Source organism: Telmatherina bonti, assembly GCF_933228915.1.
Source record: "Telmatherina bonti genome assembly, chromosome: 3".
NCBI classification, from domain to species: Eukaryota; Metazoa; Chordata; class Actinopteri; order Atheriniformes; family Telmatherinidae; genus Telmatherina; species Telmatherina bonti.
The window spans coordinates 3,107,695-3,126,759 of record NC_136621.1 but is presented as its reverse complement, the minus strand read 5'-3'; the positions used below and the strand labels follow the sequence as shown (position 1 = coordinate 3,126,759).

Genomic DNA, 19,065 nt, shown 5'->3' with positions numbered 1-19,065 from the left:
TCTGCTTTCTGCACTTGCTCTCTGGGTTTGGACCGGTGGTGAAAAATGCAAGGAATCACAAGCCTGAAACAATCTATATTTAAATGTCTTTGTTTCCTTTACAACGCCTTTCTCTTTTTTATCCACTGTTCAAGAATCTCTGACTCTACCGATTTCTGTCTTTCCCCGGTCAGAAGCGTTTGTTCCGTCCTGCTGTCCGAGCCACACAGAAGCCAGGCGTGCCAGAAACTGGCTTTAACACCACTAATCAGAGCAGATTAAAACGACTTTTTAGGGTCTTCTTCAGCATTTCAGCGGCCCACCATGAAGTCAGGGAGAGCCTCTAGTGAGGGGAAATGGTCAGACTCGCTGCAGAGACGACTTTCAGGGTGGCCGGCTACATGCAAGCAACATAAGGGTTTTCATTTAACACAAATGGGATGTCTCCGTAACTGTGACCTCGGAACGAACAGGGATGAAGCACTGTGTGTTTTACAAGGCCATCAGTGAAAGGAGAGTGGTCGGGAACGTGGGCTCACTCCCCCCACATGCACAAACCCACACCAAGCCCAGAAAAGACCAAACAGAAACGCTGTGCTGAGGTAAACGTCTGACATTTCACCATGCGTGCCGTTTATTTGGTCATCGATGTGTACAGCTGATGAAATGACCCACGTGAACATCAGCAGCTGCAGCAGGTGGACCCCAGCAGATGGAAGAATGACAGCAGGTAAAGGCACTTCCATCCCACGACGGGCTGTGTGTGACTGGAAAACGACGCAGCGAGACTCGGCTGTTGACGCACTTCCAGTCAGTTTACTGGGTTTTGCAGTCGACGTCCCCTCCAGCTGTCCCCTCCAGCTTCTTTACCTCCTCCAGTAACTCCTTCTCAAAGGTCAGGACCTCTTTAGGCTTCTTGTACTGTACAAGAGACAGGAAATTATTTTTTTCTTCTGAATATCTCAAACTTTAAAGACCAAAACATAAATAATAAAAAATATACTGATAAATATCATTTTAACATGAAAAATAATTTGGGGTATCAATAAACTCAAAAGATTTTTCATGCATTGAATAAAACACTTAAAGTGCCATAATGAGGAGATTTGAAGTTTTCTTTGGGTAAAAACCCACTTCAGTGAATTTTCATCTTGAACTCTGTGGTCATCTGGAACGCTTCAGGTTTCTGTTGTCCAGCCTGTAATTCCTGCATGATAATATCTAAATCTGGAGGTATTATATGTACTAATGTGAGCTGAATTCATTCTCCGCCGTCATGCACGACTTACGCTGATAATTAAAGTGTTGTTGGCGTGTGTGAAGCTGAGTGCCGAGCCGTCCAACGGCAGCTGACTTCGGCTGAGGTCAGGAATACTGAACTTTTTATAATACCTGGGAAGACATTGGGAGAGAGTCAGTCATGGTGCAGCTGCAGAACTACAAAGCAAAGTATTGTGAACAGCGCCACCTATAGGGAAGAAACTAACACTGCATGCAACAAGAGGCATGCAGTGTCAAACAAAGGGGAACTCTTCTGCAAATGTACTTTTTATTTGAGGTTTTTATGATGATGCATCTCTCAGACGGCTCTACTAAAACACTGAAGACATCTTTGGGGTAAGGAAGGTTACGGATTCTCCACTGAAAGTTGGACTTTGTGTCTTTACGTATGAACACGGGCTGTGGAAACAAACAAAAAAAACTTCATTTTTACAGAAAAAAAATCATTCAGATTCATTTTAATTCATTTTAAACAAAAACAAACACAAAACAAAGCAAAAAGACCCACATTGCAACAGTTTTCTTTGATCACATCAGAGTCCAAAGACGCAGCTGAGTTGATGAGCGGCTCCCCGACTTCCACTTCCCAGCCGCCTTGAACTCCAAGTGCGCTTTTATGACGCCACTTTCGTACTGAAACACACAAAAACACTTTATGAGACACTGACTAGTTTTGTTTATTGAACTAAAAGTGTCAGTGGCTTCCTGCAGCTGTGTAATGGCAAAGCTCTGATGCTTACTGAGTAGCTCATCTGTCTTCAGGTCATACTCTTCTGCCATTTCTTTTCCATCTTTAAACAGGTAGTGAATCTTCCTTTTGCCTAGAGGAGAAATTTATAAAATTATTACAATAGAAATTAGAAAAAGATGTGATAGTTATTCGGAAAATAACACAGGACATGTTTTTTTTTTTTGTTGTTTTTTTTTTTTTTAAATCTAAACTGAAAACCTGAAGAGAATTTGAGAATAAATGAGCTGTAACTGAGAGCACGCAAAGCTCACAATAAAAAATGAATATTACAGAAATATTAAGATGTTTTGATTTTAACAAGATGCCACATGATTTCTGCTCAAATATTCACCGAAATAATCTGCACGGTTAGTCTGTGCACAGATATATCATCATGGTGGTAAAAATGCAGAAATCCAGTTTATTATTGTTGACATGAAAATCTCACTGAATGTAAAGAAAAGGAAGAGATTGAGCGAAATGTTTGTGACTCTTCAGTTTAAAACGTAGTCTTGTGGATTACTTTGTTTGCTGGCCCAATAATATAAAACCTTTTATCGAGGTCATCTAATGTGTAGTTTAGTTCTGTGCACAAACAATCTCAGTAGTGAAAATACAGCGTGGTGTACTATTTCATAATTTCTGTTCCAAGTTTTAACTGTAATCAAACGACACAATCTGCAGAGCTTTAGATTACGAAAGACAACAAAAAGACAAGAAAAGCATAATACTTTTGTTTACTTTTTTTGTTTACTTTTATCTTTAAGGCATTTATACACACACACACACACACACTTTATATATATATATATATATATATATATACAGTACCAGTCAAGAGTTTGGACACACCTCCTCACTCAGTGGTTTTACTTCATTTTTTTCATTTTCTTAATTGCAGAGTACAACTAAACACATCCACACTGTGAAGGAACACATGTGGAATTATGAAGTAAACAAAAAAGTTGGTAAATAAACTTTTGACTGGTACTATATATATATATATATACATACATACATATACAAACACACACACACACATTTTGCAGAATGTATTTCTGTGAATTAATCCAGTTAAAGTTGTGATCCCATGATAAACCAGTTAAAGACCAGTTCCACCAGCTTGTTGCCTAGCAACACGTGCTAAAGCTAGCCGTGTAACTGGCTGAGGTTAACTCACTAACGGAGATATTTTCTACAACAACAACAGCAGATATTTTCATACCATCATGAACCAAAGCCGTTTTCTTTGATGATTTTAGGCTATCGATCCAGCTTTGCACAGCCATGTTTGGAAGACTTCCCTGCAACCACTTCCGGAATTGGCCTGTAACCATAGCAACCGAGGTCAATACACAAAGCAGTGCGGTTATTAATATTGATTTAAGTTTATAATATATATAAATATATGTAGATTAATATAATTTAAAAATCAGAAACAAAATTGAAAAATAAAACTTTAGGGAGTTATTTAGATAATGTGTATTAAAAGCCGCGGACTGTTTCACGTTGACCCGGAAGTAAAACATTTGAATTGGACGTTGTCCGTCTGCGTTATTTTCCTATCGATGGTTCCAGAACTACTTGGGTAAAATCTGCAGTTTAAATACTTCACATACGGATATTTATCACCAGGTTAGGATTGTGGATTAACAAAAAGCTTTCTTGACTGGTAAATTACATGATCTAAACAGTCTAATTAAAGAGTACCAGCTGTTTTAATGTTAACCTAATCTTCATGTAACTAGCTAGCAATGCATAATCTGTCCTCGTCCTTAAAATTACGACATAGAATCAAGTTTAAGATTTTTGTTAGTAGGAAATCAACCCGACTAATAGACGAGGCTAGGTATGAATCGACGTTGTAGTCTGTGGACATGCGGTGGACTCGGCATCGACCTCTTGGCCTCAGATGTGTCCAACATCTTTGTCATGGCAAAAAGCTAAAGAGCAAAACTGAAGGGTTGTGTCATTTAATCTAAAATAAATATTAAAACGTTGTAGAATTTCAGCTGATTGGCTTTTATGTTTGAGTTTTGGTGAAAAGTTTGAAACTGTAACCTCGTAATGAAGTAATTAATAATTGTTAATCAATAATCACAGACAGACGATTAAATTGTTGGGCGCCACCATTTATTATAATAATTAATTATCTTAATTAATAACATATTTAATACTTAATGAGAGAAAAATAATTTTGCCAGATGGGAAGGTAAAACCCAGTTTATAATCCTCCGGTTTAATTCGTGGTTTAAAGAAGTAAAACTTAAATGAATGCCCCTATAATTATATTTATTTTATAATGATATATTTAAAAGCAGATTGTATGTATGTATTGTATGTAATGTAGATTTTACACTATTTAAACACAATTTGTCATTTTGAAACATCTTACCAAAAACTTTCAAAAGTTTTCACACACACACACACACACTTTAGCATGATTAAATGTTAATTATAAGTAGGACTAAAGGTTTTCGTGTATAATTAACAAACTCAAATAAAATAACGTGATCAACAAGTGACTGGAATAAAATAAAACAGAAAGACATTTTTGATGAGAAAGTTTAATAAGGTTTGTTGAACCCCAAATGCAGAAGTTCCAGGTGTTTTTCCTCCGAGAAGGTGATACTTAGCTCCAGTGCTGCAGAGCAAAGTTGTCTCGGTTTTGTTTGTCATGCCATAGATTCCATGAGAAAGACGGGGAGATAAAATGTCCCATCTCCAGCCAGCAGCTGGACTCTGTGACTTCAGTTCTTGTTTTCTGTATTTAGGCACCTTCGTTTTTATTAAGAAGCATAAGATTGTCATATTTTTCTGTTTTAATTTAAATATAATAGCAGCAAGTATAACTATAAATGAGCCCAGCAAGTTCTTTGCAGTTTTCAGACACAGGTACCGCAGGACAATACATTTAATATTTATAACGCAGTATAAAAATACTATGACGTTGAGGTATTTATTATAATGTTACAGCTGATAAAAAATGTTTGGTTTTTTTTAATGAAAATATGAATGAAAAATAATGTCTTTTGCTTAGACTATGAAATAGTCTGCGAAGCAGGCCTTCTTGTTTCTAAGATATATTTAGCTAAATCTAACTTTAAAACCTTTTACTTGTTTTATCAAATCAAATCAAAGAAACTTTATTCATCCCCAAGGGGAAATTCAAACTTCAGAAAACATGAGCATTTTTAAATGTGTGTGATTATTCTATAGTTCATGCTTCAGAATGGACACAGTCTTCCTCAGCAGAGTTTTAGAAAACTTTCTGGTTGTCTTCTTTGCCACAGGCCGCCGGCTCCTCGCCTCTGCAAACACAATGGAGACGAGTCATCATGGCATTGTAAAAGCTTTCCCCAAAGTTAAAAGGGCCAAAGTGCTGAAGGGAAAGGAGGCCCCCTCGCCTAAGAAGAAACCTGGTGAATGTGATGTCGCAGGTTCTTATTTTCTTCTCAGATTTAACACTGTTGAAGTGAGAGCAAGTCAAGTTGCATTTTGCAGGATTAGAGGAGAAATTTCTGGTTGCAGGGTAAATTAGTACACTGTAGTTCTTTGCTGATTGTCACCTGCTCCTCTCCAGGAAGCACTTTCAGCGGCGTCACAGTGTATCTTCTGCCGGCTGGGATCGGACATGCCAGATGCCAGATCTTCCAGAACCAGATCCAGCAGAACGGAGGGAGGACTGCGACTTCCCTGGGTCCAGGCGTCACTCACATAGTAGTGGACGACAGCATGGACAGCGGGCGGGCTCTGCGCCTGCTGAAGGCGGAGTGTATGCCCTCTGGTGTCCGACTCGTGAAATGCACCTGGTTGAGCTCGTGCATCAGTGAGAAGAAGCTTGTGGATGTCGACCGTTACAGCCTTCTTCTACCCAACAGGTTCGTCTTTTAATGGTAATATTTCAGAAGAAGAAGCCTCCGAATTCACCGGCAGCCTCAGCGCTTTCCGTTTACTGTCCACAGTTCCTCTGGAACGTTGGAACTCTGTTGAGTAAAAAGAAAAATCAGGTGGACTAAAAGCAAAAGAAAGTCTAAAGAAATGAAAATGGAAAATGTCAGCAGTCTCTCTGGATGATGGCGGTTTTTCTAGCTTTCATCCCAAACTGACAGGCGTTAGTGAAAGTGCTCGGGCTTGTCAGTGAATGTGGCCAAACAATTAAGAATCAAGTTAAATGAATGTTTATAAGTGTTCTTCATCCAGGGACTCTGAGGCGAAGTGCGCGAACATAGAAGCAGAATCCAGCGTAGAAGCAGAGACCCCTGGACCCGAGCAGGACGAAACCTCCCAAGCGGTTGGTTTTCATGCCGTCTCTGCTGTTTATTTGGTTTTTTCGAGAATTAAGACTCAAATGTTCTCCCAGGTCACGACGGACAGCAGCGAAGACATGCGTGGAGAAGAAGACGGCGTCTCTCAGGGCGACCTTGAAGCTCTTATCACCGGCCATCGCCCTGAAGAGGAGACCCCCAGCTCCAGCCTAAACCTTGGTCCCGCTCAGAAACCCGTCTCAGGGAACTGGGTCTGCGCACAGTCTTCCCAGTCCAAAAGTAATAACTTCAACAAGCACATCACAGACAAGCTAGAAGTTCTGGCCAGAGCCTACACACACCAGGGGGACAAGTGGAGGGCGCTGGGCTACTCCAAGGCCGTCAACGCACTGAAGAGCTACCACAAGCCCGTCACGTCGTACCAGGTGGTCCAGTTCAGCAGCGCCAGCTGTAACGGGCGGCTGCAGAAACTGGACCATCCTAACAGTCAGCCATCTTTCCCTTTGGCTGCAGGAAGCCTGTCGGATACCGGGAATAGGAAAACGCATGGCTGACAAGATGGAGGAGATCATGGAGAGCGGCCACCTGCGGAAGCTGGACCACATGGGGGAGGCCGTGTCCGTGCTGGAACGCTTCACCAACATCTGGGGGGCCGGAGCCAAGACGGCCCAGCTGTGGTACCAGCAGGTGAGCCATGACAGAGACCCGTTCTGGACCGGCGGGGCCAGATCCAGCAGCCAGCCAGACACACACACACACACAGACACACACACACACTCGTTTTCTGCCTCTTTGCAACATTCACATCAACGCACAGATTTCTTTATATTCTCCAGTTTTTCTGTGAGTGATGTGGGATCGTCTCCATGTCGGGACGTCGCCGACGTGCGGCGGCTCCGGGAAGGCGGTCCATCCGTTCAGCTTCCCGTTAGAACTCGTTCAGCGTGTCACTCGCCGTGGTTCACGGTCGAAGCGTGGCGTGTGAACGTCAGGGAGGCGTTTCAGTGACGCTCTGTTAAACCTGCTTTGAGTTTTCAGGTCAGAAACGGACGTTTGTAATCAGATTACACTTTGTGCTGCGTTCACAGCAGCGCGCTGTCGCGACTCTTCGACCAAAGAACCGGTGCCAGAGCTTAGGTGGTTCTGTTATGATGTGGTACTGTTATGATGTGGTGGTTTGCTTTTTCCTTGGTTCTGGGTTCCTGTTTTATTTTGGTAGTATTTCCTGTTTGGTTCCCTTGTTTGTTTGTTTAGCTTTATTGATTTCCTGGTTATTGAGTTCACCTGCGTTCACTTAGTTAATTTGCTTCACCTGTTTCTTGTTTGGTTTTTCTGTGTATTTATACCCCTCGGTTTCAGTTGTGTTTGTGGGTTCATTGTCATTCTGTTAATTGTCACTTTGTTGCTCTGCCCTGCGAATAAACCTGAGTTCTGTAGACTGGCGCCCCGACTCCTGCATTTGGGTCCACCTCCCTCCAGCCACTGTAACAGGTTCTGCTCTGGTGCTAGCAAAGAACTGGTTTTGGTTTCGCCCCAAAGAGTCGGGTCGGTGCTGCGTCATCGCCGCCGGGTCACCGAGAACAGAATCCAGGATCTGGAAATGTTTCTTTTGGGTCGTTCGTTGCTGCTGCGTCCATCTCCTTGTTCTGGTCTCCAGAAGTCGTCTGAGAAATTTGTTCAACTAATTTGCAGAAATATTTTTATTGTTATTATTGCTGCAGTAGTCCATATATATTATGACAAAATGAATGAAATGAAAAATACGTTATTAATCCCCAAAGGGAAATATTGTAGTATATAATAATAATAACTAGAGGAGGTCTTGTTCCGGAGGCTGATGGCTGCTGGCAGGAATGATCTTCTGTATCTTTCAGTCTTCCATCGGACCTGAAGAAGCCTCTCACTGAACACACTTTGTTGTTTCATCACTGTGTTGTGGAGAGGGTGTGAAGAATCCTCCATCATCTTCATCAGCTTGTGCTGCATTCTTCTTTGGACAATCAGCTCCAGCGGCTCCAGAGTTACTCCAAGCACAGAAGCAGCTTTCTGGATCAGTTTGTTGATTCTCTTCAAGTCTCTGGTTCTGATGCTACTACCCCAGCAGATGCTGCAAAGCTGACTGCACTCTCCACAACAGACTTATAGAAGATATGCAACATCTTGGTGCAGACGTTAAACCATCTCAGCTTCCTTAAGAAGTACAGTCTGCTCTGACCTTTCTTGTAGATGTAGTCAGTGTTGCATTTCCAGTCCAGTTTGTTGTCCAGCTGAACTCCAAGATACTTGTATTCCTCCACCACCTCCACCTCCTCTCCCAGGATGGAAACAGTGCTTTGTTTATTCTTCTTCCTCCTGAAGTCAACAATCATCTCTTTTGTTTTGCTGCTATTTAATATGAGATGATTGTCACCGCACCATTTAACAAACTGACTGACCAGTTCTCTGTACTCTGCTTCTTGTCCATCCCTGATACACCCCACAACTGCAGAGTCATCAGAGTATTTCTGCAGATGACAGGACTCAGAGTTGTACTGGAAGTCTGAGGTGTACAGAGTGAAGAGGAATGGCCAGAGTACAGTTCCTTGTGGTGCACCAGTGCTGCAATGAACGAAGACATATTGCACAAACCAAGTAGTTTTGTTATTATTTGGTAGGATTATATATAAGTTCATGCTTCGATCCGCTCCTTTTAAACCATTTTGTCATTGTTAAAAAAAAACTTTCTAAACAAAAAAATAAATAAACCAGTAAAACCAAAACAACGCTCATATTTTGGGCAGGTAACCCTGCAACCAGCTGCTGATGCACACAACGTGAAGCGCTTCCAAATTCTGGCCCAGCAAAGAGGTGGGTTTTGAGAACCAGGAGCCAGATCTGGTTCTGAACCAGCTCTGTTGAAAAGCCTGCTGACATGTGGACCCGAGTCGACAGAGATTTAACGCAGCACCGTGCACAGTTCTGATGTGGAAGAACAAGAGATTTTCAGGCGTTAACGGACGCTGCTTGTCCTCCTGCAGAGTAGCGCCGCCTCTGGTGAGGTCGGGAAGCGGCGTTCATGAGAGGAGACGTGAAGCGGGAACCAGCGCAGGGCTGAAGTGATATCTGAATGTTGTGACAGAAAACGTAACTTTTCCTTCAGGGATTTCGCACTTTGGAAGACGTTCGGACTAAAGCCCACCTGAGCAGCGCCCAGAAGATCGGCCTGAAGCACTACGAGGACTTTTTGGAGCGGATGCCTCGGGAGGAAGCTGCAGCTATAGAGGCCGTGGTAAGGAGTCTCTGTGAGACCACCACTGTTCTGTGACGTTCCCTGAAACGTGAAGAGTCAGAAATTCGGGCTGCATCGTAACTGAGCTGTTCATTTCCGCATTGGGTGTATTGTTTGCGTATTGTAGCACCTCTTTGCCAGATGCAGACGATGCAGACGTTTCCCTCCCAGGTTGCTCAGAATACTTCAACCTTGCAGCGTTCTGCTGGTAGCAGATAAAAGCTGCTGCTTTCTGCAGGATCACCAGGTGCCTCTGAATGCCGCTGGCGACATGGGACCTTTCTGACTGCAGGAGTGTGTAGCTGTGTTTTACCAGCTGTCTCCTTCGTATCTCGTGGTTCCATAAATTGAGAAAATTTGAGCGCTTCTGTTTTTTATGCAGGTGAGGGATGCTGCTCAAACCATAGACCCAGGCCTTGTGGCGATGGCGTGTGGCTCCTACCGTCGGGGAAAAGCCACCTGTGGAGACGTTGATGTGCTTATTTCTCACCCTGACGGTAAATCCCACAAGGGGGTTTTCAGCAAAGTCCTGCAGATCCTCCATGACAGCAGTAAGCTCCACGTTTTAGCAAAAAACAACCTTATTTTTACAGATTTTCCTCCAGAGTCTGAAAACTAAACCTTTCCATTCCAAGGTTTTTTGACAGACGACCTGGTGAGTCACGAGGAGAATGGAGAGCAAAAGAAGTACTTGGGAGTGTGCCGTTTGTCGGGACAGAACCGCCGCCACCGCAGGCTGGACATCATCGTAGTGCCTTACGACGAGTTCGCTTGTTCGCTCATGTATTTTACCGGCTCAGCGCACTTCAATCGTTCCATGAGAGCTCTTGCAAAGACAAAAAATATGAGCTTATCTGAACACTCGTTGAACAGAGATGTGGTACGTCAGGGCAGCGTTAAGGTGCATGGTGGCACTCCTCTTCCCACCCCGACAGAGAAGGATGTTTTTAACCTCTTAGGAATACCGTACCGAGAGCCTCATGAAAGGGACTGGTGATGATGTCTGATTTTTAAAGAAAAGTAATCAAGCTGATGATGAATGATGGAGCTGGAATGATGCCTAAACAACAAGGTGTGTGCAGTTTAACTGCTCGCTAATCCCGACAGAACTGTTTTTACTGCAATGCTCGAGTGATATTTAAACATTTAAAATGCTTTACGTGACTTTCTGACCCCAAAACTCTGTGTCCCGGACATGTTCCATGACACGGTGACGTCTATCATGTGAATGTCTAGAGCCGCTGCTGCCCAACAGCGTCCCAAGGCTGAGAAACCGTCACGATCCAACGTTTCCATCAGGGTCATGGCGTTTGGCTTCACAGTATTGTAAGAAACTGGATGTTCTGAGCAGGCAACGTCGCTGATTCAGCAAAGAAACAAGAAGATTAAAAGAGAAAACAAAGAGTCATAAGATGGTCATATGGCTGGAGAAAGCTAACAGGTCAGGTAGGATGGAGGATGGGTTAGCTGTCGATGGGGGGCGTGGCGGGAAAACGGTAAATGGTCTTTAAAGGACCTTGCCTGACTCTGAGGTGGGTACGCAGCGTAACACCAGTTCTTTACAGAACACAGCTTAGATCACAGTAACATGGAGCAATAAAAGATGCAAGATGTATCCAAACTGTTGCATTGTTCTTTGCTTCTGGTGTGTTTGTGTTATTAATCTGTACAAACATAATGCATGAATATTATTGTAAGTTCTGGCTTTGTGTAATAAGTGCATATACTACGGCAGGTTTTTAAACCTGTTCCAGTTAATTTTATTGAAGACTGTTAAATTTCATCTTGTATGGAAGGCGAGCAGCCAAAGTGTCAGAAAAGACCATCGTCTGGACGTAGCCGGGGAAACGGGGCAGCGTCTGGACGTAGCCGGGGAAACGGGGCAGCGTCTGCAGGGATTCAGAAGTAGACTTTCCCCTGATGGACGCGATGTTTGGTGCATGAAGGTTTTTTCTCTATATTACTGCCCAAACATGAAAGTTCTAACTACAGGAACTATCCAGTATCCTGATTCCCAGTCTATGTTCCTGCAGAACCTCCATCATGCTGAAACGCTGTGGACCCCTGCACCAGACCACGATGGGTTTCATGCTCTTGTTACTGACATTGTCTCCATAATTTACCGTACTCTGGCGTTATAGAAGGACAGCACTCAGCCAAAGTTAACGAAACATCATAAAAAGCCTTACTTAGTCATCTGTTTCTCAAACACATTTTATTAAATGTCGCAGGAAAATCATGGCAACCAGCAAAGACAGGAAGGGCTCTACGAAGCCCAGTAAACCTCTGAACATGGACAACATGCTACCAGATGACAAGTTATAATAGGTTTTTTTCCTTCTTTTTTCTTTGTTTTTCGAGGGGCTGGGGTTACTAAGCTTATGTCTGTGGAAGTAGTAGGTTTTGATGACCCCTATTTATCTGGGATCTGGCTTACCACAACAGTCTCCTTGTACTCTCTGGGGACCCCTACTCCAGTTTTGGAACCACAGCTAGGGTTGGATGGTGTTTGGCATTGTGAGGACATGCTCCATGTTATGTATAAAATGAAATGTGCTCTAAATAATAACGAAATTAAATTAGTCTGTGACGTGGTGGGATGTTTTTCACCACCTTCAGAACATGTGTTCCTGAAACAAAAGAAGGGAATCTTGGAACATAACAAGTCGCACCGACCGCTGATTGGCCAGCCCGTCCCCAGCTTGCCGCGGCTGACCAATCACAGGTCAGTCCGCAAAACCAGTTAGGAGCCACGGAACTGTACGCCCGTCACGTTGCGCACATGGATCGGGTCTAGGTGACCACGCCACACCCAGCTGACCGAAGCAGAGAGCCCTGCTGGGGGAACGGCTTGTGTAAGAGCTGCAGCTGGCACCGACAGCAACCAGTTGCGCCAGCAGCGGTGCTTGCGGAGATGTCCAGAGCGCAAAGGAGGCGGCGCATACTGCGGCCTGTCAGCGCTGCACCAGCCGACAAGTAGCCACCAGACGGAGTGGTGAACATCGGACTGTTCCTGTGTTTCTGCTGCCTGCGCCTGGAGGAATGACAGGCTTATGTTCGGGTCTTAAAATGGGATTGTTTTTACACGCTGTGGGCTCCGTCAGCCCCACGGAGTCCGCAGCAGACACGGTAAGGTTGGCCAGTAAAGACAGGACACATCTACTGGTAGCCGGAGAAGTTAGCAAACTGTCAAGATGCATGAATCTGCTGTTTTTACAACAACTTTTCTTATTGCGTTGGCCTAATATGTTGAGTGACGATCGTCCTCATCCTGCCTAAACAAGTTTTTTTTAATCAGAAAGATGTTTACATGGTTTCAAAGTTAGCCGGTTAGCATCGCTAGCCCTTTTAGCATCGCTAGCCCTGCTTATGCCTGTTAGCATCGGTAGCCCTGCTTATGCCTGTTAGCATCGGTAGCCTTGCTTATGCCTGTTAGCACCGGTAGCCCTGTTAGCATCGCTAGCCATGCTAACATCGCCAGCTAACACGGCTAACCCTGCTTCAGCACAGAAACTCAGGGCCTTCTTGTGTTTATGGTTGACATTTTAGCCAGAAGCGAAAGTCATGATCGGTGCGGGCATTCGGGATATAATCTAACTAGTAGACAGAAGAAGTTCTTAATAAAAAGAAATATGTCATTACTAGTTTAAATGTTTTAGCTTCTTTGCAAGCGAAAAACCAAACTTGAAGTTTTTCCTGATCTGTGTTAAGGCAACAAGTAATCTGCGTTGACAAGGACATCCTTATCGTTTGTTCCAGCAAGTCTCACATGAGTTTAGCTGGATATATATTTAATATGAATTAATATCCTTGAGAAGTACTGATTACATTGGCTTATTGTTGAAGGCTAACAGGGTTTTCAGGAAAAAAAAGTTTCTGGCTTCATGTTCAGTTCCATATTTATCTGAAAATGGTGCACTGACAACTGTGATCCTTTTTTTTTTTCTTAAACATCTGCGCTGATTTGGAAATGGCCAGCAGTATTAACAGCTCTTTTAACAACATCTGCTTGGCAGATTGTGGCTTTTATGTGTGTGATAAGGTGTTCAATGTGCAGACACACTCCTGGACCACAGCATCATGTGTACAGAGCTTTGGTATTGTCTTACTGAAATATACTAGGCATTCCTGAACTGATTTAAATAAACACAGAGTGGCAGCATGTGTTGCTTTAGACTAGATTCTGCAGAAAATCATACAGGATTAATGGAGAGCTTACTGATGCACATGTTTCAAGTGTGAAAGTGAAAAGGGCGCCCAGACTTTGAGGCAGAGGCGGCTTCAGTCAGGGGTCTGGTAAATGGTCAGGGGTCTGTTCGTGGTAAATGGTCAGGGGTCTGTTCGTGGTAAATGGTCAGGGGTCTGTTCGTGGTAAATGGTCTGGGGTCTGTTCGTGGTAAATGGTCTGGGGTCTGTTCGTGGTAAATGGTCTGGGGTCTGTTCGTGGTAAATGGTCAGGGGTCTGTTTGTGGTAAATGGTCAGGGGTCTGTTTGTGGTAAATGGTCAGGGGTCTGTTCGTGGTAAATGGTCTGGGGTCTGTTTGTGGTAAATGGTCTGGGGTCTGTTTGTGGTAAATGGTCTGGGGTCTGTTTGTGGTAAATGGTCAGGGGTCTGTTTGTGGTAAATGGTCAGGGGTCTGTTTGTGGTAAATGGTCAGGGGTCTGTTCGTGGTAAATGGTCTGGGGTCTGTTTGTGGTAAATGGTCTGGGGTCTGTTTGTGGTAAATGGTCAGGGGTCTGTTCGTGGTAAATGGTCAGGGGTCTGTTCGTGGTAAATGGTCAGGGGTCTGTTTGTGGTAAATGGTCAGGGGTCTGTTTGTGGTAAATGGTCAGGGGTCTGTTTGTGGTAAATGGTCAGGGGTCTGTTTGTGGTAAATGGTCTGGGGTCTGTTTGTGGTAAATGGTCTGGGGTCTGTTTGTGGTAAATGGTCTGGGGTCTGTTCGTGGTAAATGGTCTGGGGTCTGTTTGTGGTAAATGGTCAGGGGTCTGTTTGTGGTAAATGGTCTGGGGTCTGTTTGTGGTAAATGGTCAGGGGTCTGTTTGTGGTAAATGGTCAGGGGTCTGTTTGTGGTAAATGGTCAGGGGTCTGTTTGTGGTAAATGGTCAGGGGTCTGTTCGTGGTAAATGGTCAGGGGTCTGTTCGTGGTAAATGGTCAGGGGTCTGTTTGTGGTAAATGGTCTGGGGTCTGTTTGTGGTAAATGGTCAGGGGTCTGTTTGTGGTAAATGGTCAGGGGTCTGTTCGTGGTAAATGGTCAGGGGTCTGTTCGTGGTAAATGGTCAGGGGTCTGTTCGTGGTAAATGGTCAGGGGTCTGTTTGTGGTAAATGGTCAGGGGTCTGTTTGTGGTAAATGGTCTGGGGTCTGTTTGTGGTAAATGGTCTGGGGTCTGTTTGTGGTAAATGGTCTGGGGTCTGTTTGTGGTAAATGGTCTGGGGTCTGTTTGTGGTAAATGGTCTGGGGTCTGTTTGTGGTAAATGGTCTGGGGTCTGTTCGTGGTAAATGGTCTGGGGTCTGTTCGTGGTAAATGGTCTGGGGTCTGTTTGTGGTAAATGGTCTGGGGTCTGTTTGTGGTAAATGGTCTGGGGTCTGTTTGTGGTAAATGGTCTGGGGTCTGTTTGTGGTAAATGGTCTGGGGTCTGTTTGTGGTAAATGGTCTGGGGTCTGTTCGTGGTAAATGGTCTGGGGTCTGTTCGTGGTAAATGGTCTGGGGTCTGTTCGTGGTAAATGGTCTGGGGTCTGTTCGTGGTAAATGGTCAGGGGTCTGTTTGTGGTAAATGGTCAGGGGTCTGTTCGTGGTAAATGGTCTGGGGTCTGTTTGTGGTAAATGGTCTGGGGTCTGTTCGTGGTAAATGGTCAGGGGTCTGTTTGTGGTAAATGGTCAGGGGTCTGTTCGTGGTAAATGGTCTGGGGTCTGTTCGTGGTAAATGGTCTGGGGTCTGTTCGTGGTAAATGGTCTGGGGTCTGTTTGTGGTAAATGGTCTGGGGTCTGTTCGTGGTAAATGGTCTGGGGTCTGTTCGTGGTAAATGGTCTGGGGTCTGTTCGTGGTAAATGGTCTGGGGTCTGTTCGTGGTAAATGGTCTGGGGTCTGTTTGTGGTAAATGGTCTGGGGTCTGTTTGTGGTAAATGGTCAGGGGTCTGTTCGTGGTAAATGGTCTGGGGTCTGTTCGTGGTAAATGGTCAGGGGTCTGTTCGTGGTAAATGGTCTGGGGTCTGTTCGTGGTAAATGGTCTGGGGTCTGTTTGTGGTAAATGAGCTCTGACCAGAACATGTTTAATGGAACAAACTTCCTGACCTACAGTGTCTCCTCAGTCTTTTTCCAGCATCCTGATGGACCACAGACTGTCAGCATTCATCTTCTGTTTCGGTCGGGTGATTTTGATATTTTCATTTCTTTTATTCTTTGTAGGTTTATATTCAGAATAGTTTTCCTTAAATAGCAAAACTATTAGCTTACTCAGTCTATTACAGAACTCTTCTGTAGGTTTCATCTTGTTACTAGAATGCTTTGCATAAATACATATATATGTATATATATAATTTTTTTTTTTTTTTTTTTTTTTTTTTACCTCAGATGCTATTTATGAATCCTCACAAGTCGGTGTTCACATGATTTTGTTTTGGCTAACCTATTGTTGTAACCTCATTTTTAACTAAGTATGTTTGATATTATCTTTTTGTTTATTTTTTTTTTAAACCAATATCCGATACACCAGTTTTTCCCAACTCTTAATTTCCAATCCAAATATCAATAGATGCTAATATTTTTGGAGCGAGTTGTGCCAAACAAACAAATATCTAGAAAAATATGTGTGACATCTCTTATATCTTGTCATTTTGAGTGAGGGGAGACGTAGCTGAAGTAGATAATGTGTCCACGTTGTGCCATTATGAAAGTAGAAACTCATGCAGATCCAATATCGCATTTTAAAGTTGAAATCGGTCGATAACGTCGGACATCTCTACTTTAATTTTTTTTCCCTCTAAAAACATAGTTGCACCAACCAAGAAGGCAGTTTCACAGTTGTCTGAGTATAAAATGATATTCTTGGTGCTGCATGCTAAGAAGACAAAAGTTACATTAAATCACTTTCAGTGCACGCTAAAGATTAGAAAAAGTAGATTTTATTGATTATAAATGAATTCTCAACAAACATCTGAATCTTCAAATGGGGATACAGCAGATTGACTTTACAGCAGGGGTGTCTGGTCCTGGTCCGGTGTCCTGATCCTGGTCTGGTGTCTTGGTCATGGTCCTGATCCTGGTCCTGTTCTGCACCTCGAACCTTTCACTGACATCTGGTGTCTGTTTTCAGTTTTTCATTTACATTTTCAGAAGGTACCGAATGCCATGCAGGAAACTAGAGGCCATGTGGTCTAAAGAGTCAAGATCCACCCTGTCCCAGACTCACCATGTGGTCTAAAGAGTCCAGACCAGATCAGGAAGAGAGGCAAACATCCTGTCTTGTGTCTACTGTACAACCCTGTGGGGGCCGTCTATGATCTGGGCTGGCAGCTGTTGGTCTGGTCAGGGTCCAGGGTTCATAGTTCATGGTTCATGGTTCATGGTTCATGGTTCAGGTCTAGCTTCATGGTTCAGGTCTAGGTTCATGATTCAGGTTCATGGTTCAGGTCTAGGTTTATGGTTCAGGTCTGGCTTTATGGTTCAGGTCTGGCTTTGTGGTTCAGGTTTATGGTTCAAGTCCAGGTTCATGGTCCAGGTTCATGGTCCAGGTTCATGGTCCAGGTTCATGGTTCAGGTTCAGGTTCAGCTTTATGATTCAGGTCTAGGTTCATGGTTGATGGTTCAGGTCTAGGTTTATGGTTCAGGTTCATGGTTCAGGGTCCAGGTTCATGGTTCAAGGTCCAGGTTCATGGTTCAGGGTCCAGGTTCATGGTTCAGGGTCCAGGTTCATGGTTCAGGGTTCAGGTCTAGATTTATGGTTCAGGTCTAGGATCATGGTTGATGGTCCAGGTTCATGGTTTAGATTTATGGTTCAGGTTTATGGTTCAGGTCTAGGTTCATTGTCCAGGTTAATGTTTCAGGTCTAGGTTCATCGTTAATGTTCATGATTCAGGTCTAGGTTCATGATTCATGATTCATGATTCATGGTTCAGGTTCATGGTTCATGTCCATGTTCATGGTTCAAGGTTTAGGTTCATGGTTCAAGGTTTAGGTTCATGGTTCAAGGTTTAGGTTCATGGTTCAGGTCTAGGTTCATGGTTCAGGTCTAGGTTCTGGTTCAGGGTTCGGGTCTTGGTTCATGGATCAGGTTTCAGGTCTAGGCTCATGGTTCAGGTTCATGGTTCATGTCTAGGTTCATGGTTCAGTTTCATGGTTCAGGTCCAGGTTCATGGTTCAGGTCTAGGTTCTGGTCCAGGTCCAGGTTCATGGTTCAGGTCCATGTTCATGGTTCAAGGTCCAGGTTCATGGTTCAGGGTCCGGGTTCATGGTTCAGGGTCTGGGTTCATGGTTCAGGGTTCACGTCTAGGTTCATTGTCCAGGTTAATGTTTCAGGTCTAGGTTCATGATTCATGTTTCAGGTCCAGGTTCTGTTTCAGGTTCATGGTTCATGTCCATGTTCATGGTTCAAGGTTTAGGTTCATGGTTCAAGGTTTAGGTTCATGGTTCTAGGTTTAGGTTCATGGTTCAAGGTTTAGGTTCATGGTTCAGGTCTAGGTTCATGGTTCAGGTCTAGGTTCTGGTCCAGGTTCAGGGTTTGGGTCTTGGTTCATGGATCAGGTTTCAGGTCTAGGTTCATGGTTCAGTTTCATGGTTCAGGTCCAGGTTCATGGTTCAGGTCTAGGTTCATGGTTCAGGTCCATGTTCATGGTTCAGGTCCATGTTCATGGTTCAAGGTCCAGGTTCATGGTTCAGAGTCCGGGTTCATGGTTCAGAGTCCGGGTTCATGGTTCAGAGTCCGGGTTCATGGTTCAGAGTCCGGGTTCATGGTTCAGGGTTCACGTCTAGGTTCATTGTCCAGGTTAATGTTCCAGGTCTAGGTTCATGGTTCAGGTCCATGTTCATGGTTCAAGGTCCAGGTTCATGGTTCAAGGTCCAGGTTCATGGTTCAGGGTCCGGGTTCATGGTTCAGGGTCTGGGTTCATGGTTCAGGGTTCACGTCCAGGTTCATTGTCCAGGTTAATGTTCCAGGTCTAGGTTCATGATTCATGGTTCAGGTCCAGGTTCTGGTTCAGGTTCATGGTTCATGTCCATGTTCATGGTTCAAGGTTTAGGTTCATGGTTCAAGGTTTAGGTTCATGGTTCAGGTCTAGGTTCATGGTTCAGGTCTAGGTTCTGGTCCAGGTTCAGGGTTCGGGTCTTGGTTCATGGATCAGGTTTCAGGTCTAGGTTCATGGTTCAGGTTCATGGTTCATGTCTAGGTTCATGGTTCAGTTTCATGGTTCAGGTCCAGGTTCATGGTTCAGTTTCATGGTTCAGGTCCAGGTTCATGGTTCAGGTCCAGGTTCATGGTTCAGGTCCAGGTTCATGGTTCAGGTCTAGGTTCATGGTTCAGGTGTAGGTTCTGGTCCAGGTCC

The 19,065-nt window shown here is 44.0% G+C and overlaps 3 protein-coding genes across 5 annotated transcripts in view; 2 read left to right on the top strand and 1 right to left on the bottom strand.

Moving 5' to 3' along the window:
• Positions 1–608: 608 nt before the first annotated feature.
• On the bottom strand, positions 609–3,290 carry dpcd (deleted in primary ciliary dyskinesia homolog (mouse)). Its single transcript, XM_079264828.1, has 6 exons — positions 3,216–3,290; positions 2,001–2,081; positions 1,769–1,893; positions 1,526–1,659; positions 1,269–1,371; positions 609–900 (listed from the first exon to the last, which is right to left on the bottom strand). Exons 1-6 carry the CDS (start codon positions 3,277–3,279, stop codon positions 796–798), a joined length of 612 nt encoding a protein of 203 aa, XP_079120954.1. The 5' UTR covers positions 3,280–3,290; the 3' UTR covers positions 609–795.
• Positions 3,291–3,535: 245 nt separating this feature from the next.
• poll (polymerase (DNA directed), lambda) lies at positions 3,536–11,075 on the top strand. 2 transcript variants are annotated; one of them, XM_079261307.1, is made up of 9 exons: positions 3,536–3,578; positions 5,284–5,430; positions 5,574–5,871; positions 6,194–6,284; positions 6,354–6,683; positions 6,772–6,945; positions 9,398–9,526; positions 9,909–10,077; positions 10,162–11,075. In XM_079261307.1, the coding sequence occupies exons 2-9, from the start codon at positions 5,313–5,315 to the stop codon at positions 10,521–10,523; spliced, it is 1,671 nt and encodes a 556-aa protein (XP_079117433.1). In that variant the 5' UTR covers positions 3,536–3,578; positions 5,284–5,312; the 3' UTR covers positions 10,524–11,075. The 2 variants fall into 2 exon arrangements, with proteins under 2 accessions (XP_079117433.1, XP_079117434.1); XM_079261308.1 differs by lacking the exon at positions 9,398–9,526.
• Positions 11,076–12,323: 1,248 nt separating this feature from the next.
• Positions 12,324–19,065, top strand: part of wbp1lb (WW domain binding protein 1-like b) — a 31,496-nt gene continuing 24,754 nt past the window's right edge. For both annotated transcript variants that reach the window (XM_079261332.1, XM_079261331.1), the window contains exon 1: positions 12,324–12,655. In XM_079261332.1, coding sequence (XP_079117458.1) covers positions 12,569–12,655 — 87 coding nt within the window. In that variant the 5' untranslated portion in view covers positions 12,324–12,568. The remainder of the gene's footprint in view (positions 12,656–19,065) is intronic.

Coding starts and splice junctions, on each gene's coding strand:
- dpcd (XM_079264828.1), bottom strand. CDS start 3,279: ATGGCTGTGCAAAGCTGGATCGATAGCCTAAAATCATCAAAGAAAACG. Junction 1,894..2,000: donor GAAGACAGATGAGCTACTCA/GTAAGCATCAGA, acceptor TGTGTGTTTCAG/TACGAAAGTGGCGTCATAAA. Junction 1,372..1,525: donor ATAAAAACCTCAAATAAAAA/GTACATTTGCAG, acceptor ATGTCTTCCCAG/GTATTATAAAAAGTTCAGTA.
- poll (XM_079261307.1), top strand. CDS start 5,313: ATGGAGACGAGTCATCATGGCATTGTAAAAGCTTTCCCCAAAGTTAAA. Junction 5,431..5,573: donor TGGTGAATGTGATGTCGCAG/GTTCTTATTTTC, acceptor GCTCCTCTCCAG/GAAGCACTTTCAGCGGCGTC. Junction 9,527..9,908: donor CTGCAGCTATAGAGGCCGTG/GTAAGGAGTCTC, acceptor TTTTTTATGCAG/GTGAGGGATGCTGCTCAAAC.